The sequence below is a fragment of the Artemia sp. Qi Xiang Cuo genome, chromosome 9 (genome assembly GCF_049724085.1).
Source record: "Artemia sp. Qi Xiang Cuo chromosome 9, ASM4972408v1, whole genome shotgun sequence".
NCBI lineage: Eukaryota > Metazoa > Arthropoda > Branchiopoda > Anostraca > Artemiidae > Artemia > Artemia sp. Qi Xiang Cuo.
This window is the reverse complement of record NC_142802.1, coordinates 20,158,776-20,175,184: the sequence shown is the minus strand read 5'-3', so window position 1 is coordinate 20,175,184 and position 16,409 is coordinate 20,158,776. Positions and strand designations below refer to the sequence as shown.

General features: G+C 37.6%; 1 protein-coding gene across 2 annotated transcripts in view; it reads right to left on the bottom strand.

Annotated features, from left to right (window-relative positions):
- Nucleotides 1-582: 582 nt before the first annotated feature.
- The window catches only part of LOC148948423 (testis-expressed protein 264-like), a 59,934-nt gene continuing 44,107 nt past the window's right edge, over nt 583-16,409 (bottom strand). For both annotated transcript variants that reach the window (XM_089094344.1, XM_089094345.1), the window contains exon 5: nt 583-874. In XM_089094344.1, coding sequence (XP_088950470.1) covers nt 762-874 — 113 coding nt within the window. In that variant the 3' untranslated portion in view covers nt 583-761. The remainder of the gene's footprint in view (nt 875-16,409) is intronic.

Sequence of the window (16,409 nt, the reverse complement as noted above, 5' to 3'; positions counted from 1 at the left end):
TAGAGATTATCGAGGGGAATGTTGAACTTAGTCAAACGATGCTAGGTGTATCCCGATTGTCAAAAGGGATAGTCTGCAATATATCATGAAGGACACTGGTATTTAGTTGAAACTTTAGGCGGATTGGTACTGCAGTGAGTTGTCAGGACTAGTAGTACCAGACCAGTGAAACATGACAATTGACCCCTGGAAATTTTAACTTCCCCCGTCAGATTTTGAAAAATAGTTTTTTGTGTGTTTTCATTGAAAATACCATTCTGGGGCATTTTCATAGAAAAATCCAAAGAACAAAGAAATTACCCCCCTCCACTATATTTGAAAAATAAACAAATGAAAATTCTACAAGTAACCAAATAATTAGGCACATCAACCAGAATTCACAAAATGAAGTGGCTTGGTCATTTTGACCAGATGTTCGAACTCAGCTGCAGCAACCCACTTTAGGGTCGGTAATTTGATTCCAGTGATGAGATTATATGAAAGCGTCTCCAGACTAATCCAAGCAAGAAGAAGAAGAATTTAGCTTTCAATGAATGTTATGGTCTTCATGCGATGAAGGCATAAAACAAAGGGAACGCAATGTAGAATAATTATTGTTTATTTTTTACTTATGGACAAGTAAGTATAATCAAAATTTCTGCCCACAAAAGAATCAAATAAAAGCATAAAATAACTGAACATATAAGAAGAAACAGATCATAGTATAAGGAATCGGCTCACAAGCCATGGAACTACACCAACAAGCGATAGCAAACTGTGCATTACTCTTCGTCAATAGCTTCGCTGACCTTTTCATAAGAACTTTCGGAATTTTCACTTCCATTTTCAACTTCTTCTTTTGAACTAGGTGCACAAGGTAATACCTGATCCTCACCTGAAATAGAAAAACAAATCAATTGAATTCGAAAATCAGAAAAGCAATTTATTTAGACATTCACACAGCTATGTCTTTATTAACTTCCTCTGCTTAGGGGATCAAATTTTCAGCAACAAACTCTAAACCTTCTGATTAAGTCAGAAATTAATCCTATAGATTAGGCTAAGGATAAAAGGATATACTTCTAGAACCACCAGGTTAGATTTATTTTGTTTTGCACACATATACAAAAATACAGCGTCACAAGAACAAGTCTGATAAACTAAAACAAATAAATGTAAGTATAAAATAAATTAATTAAATTTTATAATTTATAAACTTATATATAAAATAAAACTAATAAATATAGAATGAACCCTCAGATTAGATTTAATTATTTTGCACAAAAACACAAAAATATAGCGTCACAATAACAAATCTGACTAACTAAAACAACAAGCATAAATAAAATAAGAATTCAAGGAAATGTTTTTGGAACATCAAGACAAAATTTAGTTTATTCTATATTACACATATATAAGAAAATGACGTCATAATAATAAAGTAAACAAAAAAACAAGTTGCTTCTACTGAAAGTAAAAAGCATCACTAAACCTTAAAACGAACAGAAATGATCGTTTTAAGTTTTGATGTGTCTCCTTACTTTCAGTTGCAACAAATTGTTTTTTTTTAATTTAATTTCTGTTTGTTTTTTAAATAATGCCAGAAAATCTTGCTCCACAACAACTGAAAAATACCCCTCTCCGTGGAAATATCCTTTAGACAATTGAATCCCGGTGCAAATTCACCCAGTACAATTACACTTAACATCTCGACGCGTAAAATTGAGTCGGCAAAGAGAAAGCAAGACATAAAGAATTTCGTATAAAATTTTTGCAAATTCCCCCAGTGAAAAAATTCGCCTGAAAAGTTCATCCCCTGGAAACTTCTCCCCGTGGAAAATCCCCATAGCATAACATTCGTCCCCCTTACCCAAAAAATGTATACATACTTCCCAATAACAAATACTATGCCATAAATAAACAATGGGCAAAGTTTGTATCTTAAAGACCTTTCCTCAGGTGTTATGGGGGTCTTGGTATCTCCAAAGGCATAAATATTCAACAATGCTGAACACAATGGCTATCTCAAAATTTTGATCGGACGATTTTGGAGAAAAAAAAGGGGCGTAGGAGGGGACCTAGTTGCTCTCCAATCATTTTGGTCACTTAAAAAGGGCACAAGAGCTTTTAATTTCCATTCGAACAAGTCCCCTCCCAATATTCTAGGAACAATGGGTCGATACGATCACCCCTGGGGAAAAAAGACAGAAAAAAACAGCAAACAAACAAATAAACATGCATCCGTGATCTTTCTTCTGTCCAAAAATACGAAATTCCACATTTTTGCAGATAGGAACATGAAATTTCTACATTAGGGTTCTCTGATACGCTAAATCTGATGGCGTGATTTTCATTAAGATTCTGTGACTTTTAGGGGGTGTTTTTCCCCTTTTTTTAAAATCATACAAATTTTCTAAGGCTCATAGCCTTTCATGGCTAGAACTAAGCATACAAAACTTAAATATTCGGAATCAAGGAGGCACACTTGTGCCTCTATAAAGAGGCGACCCACCACAATGTTAAGCGATTTCAGGTCAAAGAGGTCGCAGATAGACAGCGTTAATTGCATTTTTTAGCACAAGCTCAAACTAAGAACAGTGCAAAATTTCATCATCCTCCGACATTATATTCATGGGGTAAACTGGGCCGGAAGTTTGAACCCTCCCACCACAGCCCCCCTTTGACGGTGTCTGATTGGGCTGAAATTTAGAGGTTGAGCTTTCCTAGGGCCCAGGAGCTTATCCTCGAAATTTCAGCTCAATCCGATCACTCCTTCCCTGTCTTCAAAAAAGCAAATATAGACACTTAAAATTCATTTTTCTTTTTTGTTTGTTATCCACACCTACTGGCCACAGTTGGCAACTGATCCAGGCGTATGAGAACTCATTTGAAGCAGAATTTAACCTCTGACTGCCGTTTGAGATTTTCAGACCGAAAAAATTATTCTCCGAATTTACATTTACGAGAAGCCTAGATTTCCCATAATAGCCCATGTTAATTTTTCCCTCCACAACCCCCCTTTAACGTTGTCTGATCGGGCTGAAATTTAGAGGATAACTTTTCCTGGGGCCTGGAAGCTTATTCTCGAAAAAAACGCTCAATCTGATCACTCCTTCCCTGTTTTCCAAAACCAAATATCAAGTTTTATGGGGATTTGCTTGCTTTAAAAAATAGATTCACTTTACTAAGAAACAATTATAATTGTGTCTCTTTAGTCCAGCGGTCAAGACTCCTGACTGTCAGGCGGAAAACCTGGGTTCGATTCACCGTCAGAGAAAATTTTTTATATACTGAATTTACAGTTTAAAAAAGAAACTCTAAAGAATTAAAGAGGCTGAGTTACAAGGTCTTAAAACGTCCGTCAAAATCTTAAAACAAACAGAAATTATTCCGTATATGAAAGGGGCTGTGCCCTCCTCAACGCCTCGCTCTTTACGCTAAAGTTTTTATTGTTTAAAAAAAGAGTTGTGAGAAAGTCAAACTTTAGCGTAAAGAGCGAGGCGTTGAGGAGGGCACAGCCCCTTTCATATACGGAATAATTTCTGTTCGTTTTAAGATTTAATGTCGCTCCTTACTTTCAGTTTAAAAAACTTTTTTTTATTTAAAGGCTGCGAAAGCGTGGGGTTTGGGGGGCGGTAGCCCCCAGCTGTGCCTCCTAATCCCTGTACGTTTTAAGGTTCGACCTTGTAACTCAGCCTCTTTAACTCTTTAGAAAACGTAGTTTTTTTAAAATAATCACCATAATAAGCCGATTCTTTGGATAAATCTATTCGTATCAAAATTTCGTTTTTTAGAGTTTCGGTTACTATTGAGCCGCGTCGCTCCATACTTACAGCTCGTTGCCATGAATGTTTAATGAGATAATCAGCGTTGCCAACGCTTTGAGATAAATTGTACCAGTTTTCCGACCAAAGTTGTACCACAAGAGATTAATTTTTACCATCTGACAGTAGGTTAAAAATTCGCCGCTCGCGTCGCTTTGCGACGCCAGCCGGTGGTTATGTTTAATTGATTTTGCTAAAAACTGAGAAAAAGTTTTAGGGCAAGAGCAGGAAAAACAAACCCAAGGCAGTAGCAACCTCATAGATTGAAATATGAAGAATGCTTCTATAGACTTTCTCAGCTTAACAATATATCAGTACCAAACCGCTAAAAGCATTTTAGAAGTAGGTTTCAGTAAAATTTTCTGAAAGCGTTCTCGAAGCTGATTGTTGGGATTAATCCTTTCTTTCGAAATTTTGGGCATTAAGGCGAATAATGGATAAAGTAAGAAAGCCAATAACGTAGTGTCAACAACTTATAATCGACCTATAGGAGGAGTAACGAGCGCTAGAAGCTACAAAAAAAACATATCAGCAATCACGCCATGAAAGTGACTATCACCACAGATTCCCATAGGTCCACGGACTAGGCTACCCACCGGCGAGTTACGGGTTGACCGCATAATTTTCTGGTCATTCTACGTAAGTTCTTGGTCGATTCTACTATTCAGAACTAAATTAATTTAACAGAAGTATTTAAACTATATTGCAGAAAAAAAAATCAGGCTAAACCGTACGCAGGTAATAAAATTGTAACATTAAAAAAAGGAACATTTGTGCTAGTTGATCATTTTTTTTTTGCTGTTTCTTCTTGTAGCCCAACTGTTTCATATCCCCTTCCACAGTTTTTTCACTTTGGATCCAGAACCATTTTCAAGAGTGGTTTCCAGTTCTTTGAGACGATCCGTTTTGCACTGAGAAGCCCGTTCAAGGTGGTGAACCCGAAACGATTTCTAATGCTGGTTTTGTTCAGATTGACAGCTGAGAAAGTTCGGTCAGTAGCAGCGGAAGCGTGTGGGAGAACAAGTAGGTTTAAAGTGAAACGCCCGAGCAGAACAAAAACGCTTTAACCCATTAACATCTTTTGCCTGTAAACCCGAGTCCAAAATACGGCTGAATCTGAGTCAATCGAAGAACCAAGCTCAGAGCAAAAGGGTAATCTCTTCCACTCTTGGACGATATCTTCCAGGTCATTGTCACTCAGTAAATTCAGAAACTCAGCCAGAGGCGGTGCCAGGTTTGGCTGATTACACTCTACTCCCATAGCATACCGTGGATGAAGCCTATCAAAGTTCCTTACCGATGAACACCTGAAGTTGAAAACTTACTCATCTCATCACAGAACACGATCAAAAATTTCTTAGACTCTTTGTTAAACTCAACTGCAGCAGACAGAGATACCTTCTCTGTGGTAAAAATCACTTCCACTCGGCCTCCAAAGTCCACGTCCTTGACATCAACGTCGTAGCTGGTGTCATGTGGGCTTATGAGGCGGGAATCATTTTCTTTGGTATAACTAGGCAAAAAAAAAAATGGGATGCTATTGTCTTGTACACTTCAGAAGAGCAATTATAGACAAGATGAATTTGGGTGTCTTCTGCATGAAATTGCTTGTTTAGGTCTTCGATATATTTCAAAATATACACCAGGAAGGCAAAGTAAGCCTTGAAAACCGCTGACAGCAGATTTTTTAGTATGGCAGTGGCTTTCCCCGGCTTGTTGGCCTCTTTAAGACTTTCCGCACGGAAGAATAAAGTCAAGCAATCCCACTGCTCCAAATATCGAGCTACAACGGCTTGTTTAGACAACCATCGAGTTGCTATATGTCTCAAAATTCGATGTTTTTCAATTCCATTTACTTTTGCAATTCTAAAATCTCATTGGCCCGTTTTGGGCTCGGACAAATATAGCCATATATATGCTGACAAAAATCTTCAATTTCTTTTGGCAATTCTTTGCCAGCAGCACTGGCACATATGTGAATGGAATGGCATGAACAACCAAGTACAAAATAACTTGAGCAGTCTTCTGACAGCTTCGCCTAAACACCACCTTGCTCCTTCATCATAAACGACGCATTGTCTGCAGCAAATCCTATTAGGTTTGCCGTCGGATCTCCAATTTCTTGAATAAGTAGTTTAATTATGGCCAGATAAATATCTTTGGATGAGCATTTCTCCACTACTATAATTCTCAAGAATGAGTCTCTTACTGGAAAACGGTCTTCTCGATTAACACCATTCAGATCAAGATGGCGAACAACTATAACCAGGGTCTTTTTGTTACACAAGTCTGTGCTTTCATCAACTATTATCGAGTATTTCTGCTTCTTGATGATTTCGCACAGATCTTCAAAACCAACTTCGCCAATAACGTCGTTCATGAGATATGAACGACGTTAAAATTGGATTGTACCAAAAAAATTTCAAATGTACCGCATTGGCAACGCTGAAGATAATAAAAGGGGATGATTTTGAAACCATGACATTAGCTTCATTTTGTTGATCAAAAATGTGACATCACAATGACGAGAGCGGGCGTCACCCGAAGCCAATTCATGAGGATCGAAGGCCTGAGCTACCAACCATATCAAGTGAAGCCAGCAGAAGCATGCCACAAAAACCCGGTAGGGAACCAGGGTTGCCACCCCTAATGATTTATCCCTATGTCCAGTGATTTTTTATGTTGACTAGTGATTTTTTTCTAGCTAGTGATTTATAGTGATTTTTGTTCTAAAACTAGTGATTTTTTGCTAAATCTAGTGATTTTTCACGATATAGCACGTTGATTCATGATTCAGTCGAATAAATCATACAAGAAGCTAACTATTAATATAGTGATTCACTACAGTTCCTAATATATTCCAGATTAGCATTTATGCAAATATACCGCCTTTGAAACTCCTGATTTCCCACCATATTTCCATATCAGATATGACCCCAGGGTGTTATCATCAACATAATAGACGAACTATTCAATCGAAAAATTGCAAAAATGTTCTGTATTTTCTATTTTACAACATTTGCTCAGGTCGAATTTTTGTCTTCATATTTATGTTTTTTTTTCTCTGTAATCTATCAGTTCTAAATTAGATTTTCTTCTGTTAATACATATTAAAGTAGAGTAAATTGTGCATATGAATACACCCTCTACACATGCAAATAGAACGGAAATGGAGTAATTGAAGAATAAGAAGGTAGGTATACATTAAATATAATTTTCTAAATGAAAAAAGAAATCATTGAAAAGGAAAATAGGACTTAGAGCTTTTATTTTATAATAGGATTTGTAGCATAAAGAGATAGAGTACATCGAATGTAGTTTGATGATTGAAGTCGGTTGGAATTAAGTGGGGGAGAGGGGGCACTTACTCTGGGATTTGTCTTTTGGTTTTAATCTCTAATTCTTATGTCTAATCAAAACTCTAATACTTCTCCAAATTCTCTTATTTGTAGTTGAAACACATAATAAGATCAGATAGCGTCCTTTTCTTTAAGTTTTTGGATTTATGTGCCAATTTATCAAACAGTTTGTGGTAACGAACTGTAAGAATGAAGCTACAAGGCTGAATAGTAAACAAAATTCAAGAAACGGAATTTTGATATCAATCAATATATAATTGGTTTATTAAGTTGATTCCAAATATACAAGATTCATTAAGCTTAGTTTTACTGATAAAACGGTAAGAAACTGTGAAAATTTGCCTGATTTTTGAAAGAGGGAGGAAACAGCCAATAAAAGTAAAAGAATTTCAATTAAAATCAAACCATTAGATTCGACGTATCAGAGAACCCTACTGTGGAGGTTTCAAGCCCCTATCTGCAAAAGTGTTGAATTTTGTATTATTTGCCAGAAACAAAATCACGGATGCGTGTTAATTTCTTTTTTTTCCCAGGGGTGATAGTATCGAACCAACGGTTCTAGAACATCGGGAGAGGGTTCATTTGAACGGAAATTAAAATTTCTGGTGTCCCTTTTATTTGACCAAAAAGATCGGACGGGTACTAGCCCCTCGCTCACGTCCCTTTTTTCCTCAAAAATTGATCGATCAAAAGTTTGAGATAGCCATTTTTTTTTAGCATAGTTGAAAGGTTCCAAAACTATACCTTTAGATTTAACAGGACCCACGCAGCCCCCAAGGATAGGTGTTGGGATGAAATTATGCTAAGGATAATAAGGATAATGTACGATCTATGAAAAACCAGTTTCATAGCCACAAAAACCAATAATGGGTGACAGAGTGCATTGGACGTTGGACGTATAACTAGGGCTATATATATGCACATTAGCGGGGTGGGGGCAAGGTTATGTTAGGTTACTTTACCCCCACATCCCCCTAATGTTCAACTTTATAGCCCATATTATGTTGTTATGTAAACTAAAGTATTATATTTTCATCATATTTTGGTATATTTTATTAGGATTAACATAACTTTACTTCTTGGGTGTGTTCCATATAATTAACAAGTGCCTCTTTATTTTTAAGAAGCAATAAGACCGATGCTTATCGAAATTTGTGAAGAGTGGGACACATTTTTTCCATGGAATTATAAAAAGGCCATTTTCAAAATTGTTGCTGGTGTCCCAGAAATTATATTAGCTCAACTAGAATAAAAAGAAAAACAGTTTCTATATTTTTTGGGAAAAAACTGGGTTTTGGATCGACAAGGAAAAAAAATTAAAAAGAAGAAGCAAATATTTTGATTAGATCACCGATAACCAATTTTCAGCGATCGGAGTATAAGCCAAGGAAACCAATTCGGGAACAGGGAGGAAGCAAGGATTTCGTTCCATTCTCTGCATAAAGATGCAAAAAGGCATTTCTCAAAATTTAAAAGGGTAATTTTCGCTTATGAAAAAAACAAAACATCAATCTAAAGGGAATTTTTCTACATGTAGGGGGTAATTTTACCCCCTTGCTATAGGTGTGCCTGCACAGAACATGGTAAAGAAACAAAACAATTATTAATTACAATGATAAAGAGCATTAATTCTAGTGATTTCTGGTCAATAATCTAGTGGTTTATGTGCTGATTTAGTGATTTTTTTTAAGAATCTAGTAATTTTTTTTCTCACCAGGTAGCAACCCTGCAGGGAACACTCTTCTGTTAACAATAGATTAAGAGTTAATATCAGCCATTGATTAAAAACGTTTATCACAATCAGTTAAATAGATGTACTATTTGTTTATGTATAAATAAGTACATAATAATAGGATTCATAACATAAATTAACATACAATTTACTAATGCATTATATATAATGTATAATGTATAATATATAATGTATTACTAATGTATAATATAATATATTGGATTACGAATTGTCTTGATTTAACGCTGCTTAATTGACTTGTTGTGTGGTTGGTTGGCACGTGTGTGTGTGGTTAGCACGTTGCTAATCCCTTTACCTCTCTGCATTTATCATTCAGTTTTCTCTCAGTAAAATATTTGATCATATCCAAAATTATTCGTCTGTATTAAGGCAATGTATGGTCTGTATGGTCTTGCCATAACTTGTAGAGCTTGAACAAAAGTTCTGAAAAACTAAAAGCCAACATCTACTTTCCCAGAGATCTTAGAAAAACCATTTAACTTCTCCTGCTTTGTACCAAGGATGTAGATTTTTGGATTTAATGAGCCTTAAATCATTAGAAAGCGTGAATTTGTTTTTTCGGTTAAAGGAACAGAATTTTCTTTTTAAGTTTAGAAAGGGTAGTCCCTAAAAATGTTCAAGCACACCTGTTACGAAAACTTTAAAAATCAGCACAAAGGAAATATCATTTGAGCAATTTGACAGTTTTGGAAGTTCCCTGTACTACTACCCACTTTGACTGATAGCCCTACCAACACAGGGGACATATTATTTATGCTATATGTGCATTAAACAGACAGCGCTTCGCTTAACAATTGGTCAAAGATTATATCTTTCTTCAATATAAACCAGTCTCTCGTTAGCTTTTTTGAACTGCTGAAACATTCAAGATTCTAAGTAGTTTATAGCAGAACTTTAAGGGTATATCATTTGAGCAATTTGACAATTTTGGAAGTTCCCTGTAGTACAACCCACTTTGACTGATGGCCAAGGGCGGATCCAGGACTTTTTTAGAGGGGGGGGGTGGAATAGGTTGATCCGATAAAATTGCGTTAGCAGCAAGTTAAATTAACGCTAACTTGCGTTAATTCAGTGAATTACACTACTTTAGACTACGTTAGGGGGCGCTCACCCCCTCGCCCCCTGGATCCGCCACTGCTGATAGCCTAACCAGCAGAGGGGACATATTATTTATGCTATATGTACATCAAATAGACAGCGCTTCGCTTAACAATTGGTTAAAGATTATATCTTTCTTCGATATAAACCAGCCTCTCGGTAGCTTTTTTGAACTGCTGAAACAATTCAAGATTCTTAGTAGTTTATAGCAGAATTTTAAGGATATATCGTTTGAGCAATTTTGCAGCTTTGGGAGTTTCCCGTGGTGCTGGGAAAATTCACTAATGGGTCCTTCGTCTTTAAGACGGCTAACCGACGCTGAGGCTCGCAAAATGATTTTTAAAGTATCGAATAACCTTAAAGTTAGTACAATACAGAATAAAATGCTTTCGTTCAAATCAACAAGTAGACAGATATGTTTTCGCTAGGAAAGGTTAGTATCTCAGAACATTATTCCCACTTATCTCTCTGCACTTGGGAAATTTGTGATTCAGTATTCCCTCAGTAACTCAAATGGTCAAATGGAAGAGTTTGCCCGTATTTGAGAAAGCAAAATAATAGAATACAATATGTTGTTTTTCATTAAAACTAACAAGTAGAATGATTTTTTTTCTAGAAAAGGCTACTATTTGTGTATGGTTAACTCCCGTTGGTATCACAGTAGAGCCGCGGTAGGTTGGATACAGTTTTGATAGCTCTTTATGGTTAACTCTTGTTGGCAACACAGAGGGGTCGCAGTAGGTCGAGTCAAGTTTTGATAGCTCTTTATGGTTAACTCTCATTGGTATCACAGAGGGGTCGCAATTGGTTGGGTACAGTTTTGATAGCTCTATGTGGTTAACTGCCGTTGGTATGACAGAGGGGTCGCATTAGGTCTGGTACAGTTTGGATAACTCATTGGTCACAGTTTGGACACTCTTTACTGTTACCAACCAGAGTTAACCATAAAGAGCTATCATAACTGTGCCCAACATACTGCAACTCCTCTGTATTACCAACGGGAGTTAACCAAAGAGCTATCAAAACTGTACCCGACCTACTGCAACCCCTCTGTGATTCCAACTGTAAAGAGCAATCAAAACTAGGGCAACTTTTAAGTTACAGTTAAGGGCTACAGTTAAGTTGCTCTTAACTGTAAAGAGAAATCAAAACTGTACCCAACCTACAGCAACCCCTCTGTGTTACTAGCAGGAGTTAGCCGTAAAGAGCTATCAAAACTGTACCCGACCTACTGCGACCCCTCTGTGATACCAACGGGAGTTAACCGTAAAGAGCTATCAAAACTGTACTCGACCTTCAGCGAACCTTCCGTGTTACCAACGGGAGTTAACCATAAAGAGCTATTAAAACTGTACCCGACCTACTGCGACCCCTCTATGATACCGACGGGAGTTAACCAAAAGGAGCTATCAAAACTGTACTCGACCTACTGCGATCCCTCTGTGTTACCAACACAAGTTTACCATAAAGAGTTATCAAAACTATACCCAACATACTGCAACTCCTCTGTGTTACCAACGGAAGTTAACCAAAGAGCAATCAAAAACTGTGCCCGACCTACTGCAACCCCTCTGTGATACCAACGGGAGTTAACCGTAAAGAGCTATTAAAAATGTAACCGACCTACAGCAACCCCTCTGTGTTACCAACGGGAGTTAGCCGTAAAGAGGTATCAAAACCGTACCCGACCTACTGCGACTCCTCTGTGATACCAACGGGAGTTAACCGCAAAGAGCTCTCAAAACTGTACTCAACCTACTACGACCCCCCGGTTTTACCAACAAGAGTTAACCATAAAGAGCTATCAAAACTGTGCCCAATATACTACAACTCCTCTTTGTTACCAACGGGAGTTAACCAAAGAGCTATCAAAACTGTATCCGACCTACTGCGACCCTTCTGTGATACCAACGGGAGTTAACCATTCAGAGCTATCAAAACTATACTCGACCTACTACAACCCCTCTGCGATACCAGCGGGAGTTGATCATAAAGAGCTATTAAAACTGTACTCGACCTACTGCAATTCCTCTGTGTTGCCAACGGGAGATAACCATAAAGAGCTATCAAAACTGTACTCGACCTACAGCGACCCCCTGTTTTACCAAGAACAGTTAACCATAAAGAGCTATCAAAACTGTGCCCAACATACTAAAAACTCCTCTTTGTTACCAACGGGAGTTAACCAAAGAGCTATCAAAACTGTATCCGACCTACTGCGACCCTTCTGTGATACCAACGGGAGTTAACCATTCAGAGCTATCAAAACTATACTCGACCTACTACAACCCCTCTGCGATACCAGCGGGAGTTGATCATAAAGAGCTATTAAAACTGTACTCGACCTACTGCAATTCCTCTGTGTTGCCAACGGGAGATAACCATAAAGAGCTATCAAAACTGTACTCGACCTACTGCAACCCCTTTTTGATACAAACGGGATTTGACAATAAAGAGCTATCAAAACTGTACCCGACCTACTACGACCCCTCGGTGATACCAACGAGAGTTAACCATAAAGAGTTATCAAAACTGTACTCGACCTACAGCGAACCCTCTGTGTTATCAACGAGAGTTAATAAAGAGCTATCAAAACCGTACTCAACCTACTGCAACCCCTCTTTGATATCAATGGGAGTTAACCATACAGAGCTATCAAAACTGTACCTACTGCAACTCCTCTGTATTATTTTTATCCATTTTGCCTAAGATTTTCATCATGAAAGATATCTTAGACATCCTAATATACAAGAATTTCAGAGGCCACTCTCCCTAGAAACCTTAAATCGTCCTTATTTTTAGGGCATTTCTTATACTACTACTAACAACTCACCGAAGCACCAAGCCGCCTGACGCCAACACAGCTACGCACGCTCCTCCTCCATCCCAATCTATTCAAAGCCTCCCTTTTTACACCCTCCTGGGAAGTTCCCATTTCCTTTAAATCTTTTTTTATGACATCCTCCCACCCAAGACGAAGGCGACCTGCTTTCCGTTTAGCCCTAGACGGTTGGCTGAAAAGGACAATCTTCGGCATTCTGTCATCCTTCATCCGCACAACTTTCCCTAGTCATCTCAACCTTTCTTTCATTATATCCCTAGAAAGTGGAATTGAACCACATTTTTCGTATAGCCTATTGTTTGAAATACGGTCAGTCAGCCAGGTACCCAGAACGATGCTTAAGCAATTTCTCTGGAAAACATCTAGCAAATCTTCATCCACTTTTCGAAGCATCCATGCTTCAGAGCCATATATGACTACTGCCATCACTGTAGCTTCTAATATTCTAATCTTGGTTTGCAGACTTATCTTCCTATTCTTCCAAAGTTTTTTAATTGTGAAAAAACACCCTGAGCCTTCGCTATTCTACTTTTAACATCTTCACTGCTCCCACCATCTTTACTAATAATACTACCTAGGTAAGTGAAGTTGCCCACTTGATCAATATTTTCATTACCCAACGTCACCTTTTCATCTTCACTTATTCCTAGCCTTAGTGAATTAGTTTTCTTAACATTAATTTTCAAACCTATTCTAGCACCCTGAACTCGTAAAACCTCTAAAAGTTCGTTCATTTTGCTCACACTTTCCTCTAGGATGCTTAAATAGTCAGCATAATCTAAGTCCAGGAGACTTTTTCCTCCCCATTTGATTCTGTGGTCTCCCATTGCCTTTCCTGTGCTCCTTGATACAAAGTCCATCAAAATAATCCATATAAAGAGGAATACAACACAACCCTGCTTAACTCCTGATTTAATACAAAACCAGCTGCTAACCTCATTTCCTACCTTAGCCGCAGCAGTGTTAATCTTGTACATAGCACTAATCACTTCAATGTATTTGTCTGGTATACCATACAAGGATAAAACCTTTGCTAAAGCTCTTCTATCAACAGAATCGAACGCTTGCTCATAACCTATAAAACTGAGGACCAAAGGTGTTTGACAACTCAGGTACTTCTCAATTAATAAACTAAGAGTAAAAATTTGGTCGGCGCATCCTCTACCTTTTCTAAAACTGCACTGTTCTTCTCTTAAAACTTTGTCTACGGCATCTCTCAGTCTAAAACTTATCATATTACTAAGTAATTTGCTACCTACAGAGACCAGACCAATGCCTTGATAATTACCAAACTCCCTTTTATTACCTTTCTTATAAAGTGGCTTAATTAAGGTTTTCCTAAAATCATTTGGTACTTCCCCTTTTTCAAAAATCACATTCATAATCTTCAGTAATTTATTTCTAACCTCAGAGCCACCATATTTAAGAAACGCATTTATTGCCCTATTGGCCGCTGGATGTTTTTTTTTTTAATCCACTTAGTACTGTCGTTGAATAGCGTAAGAAACACAAGAAGTCCGTAAAAAACAAGGTATCAAAACATTTGTAGATTTACTTGGTATATTTAACTTCAACATTATCTTGGCTTAGAAAATCCTCAAAATGTTCCGCACGTCCTTCTAATTCTTGCCTCATCGATAATTGTAGCCCCATTCCTATCTTTAACTGAGCCAAGTCCAGATAGAGTACTCCCTCTCAATTTATTGACATGCCAGTAAAATATTTTACTATTATGCCGTCTAGCTGCATCTTCCAGATCCTCGGCAATTTTATCCATGGCCTCTACTTAACGCCTCCTTAGTTCATATTTTAAGGCTTTCTCGACTTTCTTTACATTCCTTTTGTTTTCATATGATCTATCACTCAGAGAATTCTTGTACAAGTCCTTTCTCCTTTCTATTAAACATAATCTTTTTCACTAATATTCTTAGCTGCAGTCCCAGCTTTCTTCCCTACGACACCTTCAGCAACTTCACAAATTATTTTTCTAAAATTATTCCAACCATCTTCCACATTATCAAATTTTAAACTCTCGAGTTTAGTATTCAACTATTCTTGGAAAGTTTCTCTTAAATTCTCATCCTGGAGTCTACCAACACCATAACTTCCCGGGAGGTAGTTCCCCTTCCGAACTTTGAGCTTTAAATTAACCCTTAATACTACCATATGGTTATCTTTACTTTTAACATCAATAAGAGCACTCCTATATATTCTAGTATCCTGTATTGATCCTGCCAGTCTTCGGTTTACTATAACATAATCAATAAGGTTTGCTGTCTTACCATCACGTGAATACCATGTTAACTTATGAGCACCGTGTTGATTATAACTAGATTGTTATACCTACAAAATTGCAACAGTTTGTAACCATTACTGTTTTCTTTTCCTACGCCAAATTTAGCAAGGCTACCGTCTATCCCTATTTCTTCCGACCTGGGCGTTAAAATCTCCTAGTAAAAAGAAACCCGACAGAAACCCAAGCAGAAATATGATGTTTTATTTCTTATATAGATTATCAAATAACATGTAACACAAGCTAGACCCTCAGCCGGGCATACCCTTACTGTAGTTGTATTTAGTTTATAAATAAAGAACCTGAACCTGAAAAAAAAATTGTTTCTATTGTAGTCAGAATGGAAAATCGACAAAAAAAAAATTTCAAAAGCCAGAAAAACTTAACTTCAAAAAGCGACCAACACATCAACATCCACGACTAATGGAAAACAGTGTTCTGGTTCAATACGTTGACCTGAAAACCCTCCATTCTCGATCTCCATTTCTTTAATTTTTTTATTCTTTGTTATGACAGGCCAATGCGGTTACTTACTTGTACTTGCTGCGGGACCAGACATGAACACCTAACCATGCATTTAGGAGACTCCGTATGGCTGATTCCCATTTGTCGCGATCTAGTGTCAGCTCTTCAGAAAACAGGGGCCAGCAGCTCTCCCCTTTTCTGCTAAACTTTCGAAATTCACCAATGGCATCAAGGTCATTTTTGACAGTTGCCAACCAATCCTTCAATTGAAAGCCAGGACGTCTCCGCCAATCTGACAGAGGAGCAGCTAGGAGAAGTTGCTTGACGATGCGGTCATTGGATCTTCTCAGGACATGGCCACGCCAATGCAGTCTTCTCTGTTTGACAATCGTGGCTGTGGGTTGGATGTTACAAGAGCAGTGATGTAAATCAGCATTTGAGATTATGTCGGAGTATTGACTCCGCAGGATTTTTCGTAAACAGTGACAGTAAAAGACTTCTATAGCATGGAGATGATGCACCTTCAGTGGCCAAATTGGTTGAAAGAATTAAAGCCTTAATCTAAATAAAAAAAAATTAACAATAATTGAATAAGGATTTTCCGTGTCAAACTTCAGGTGCAATTATTTTTAACCATATAGAAAAACCTGGCACAATCTGTAAAGCTCCTTCCTGTCCTGTAGTGGCACAGTGGGATTTATCTCAGCTTGGTGATATGGGACAGAGAGTTCAAAATTAATTGTAACACTCAACTGCAGGACACGGTGACGAAGTTTTGCGAAAGCATCTCCTTTTC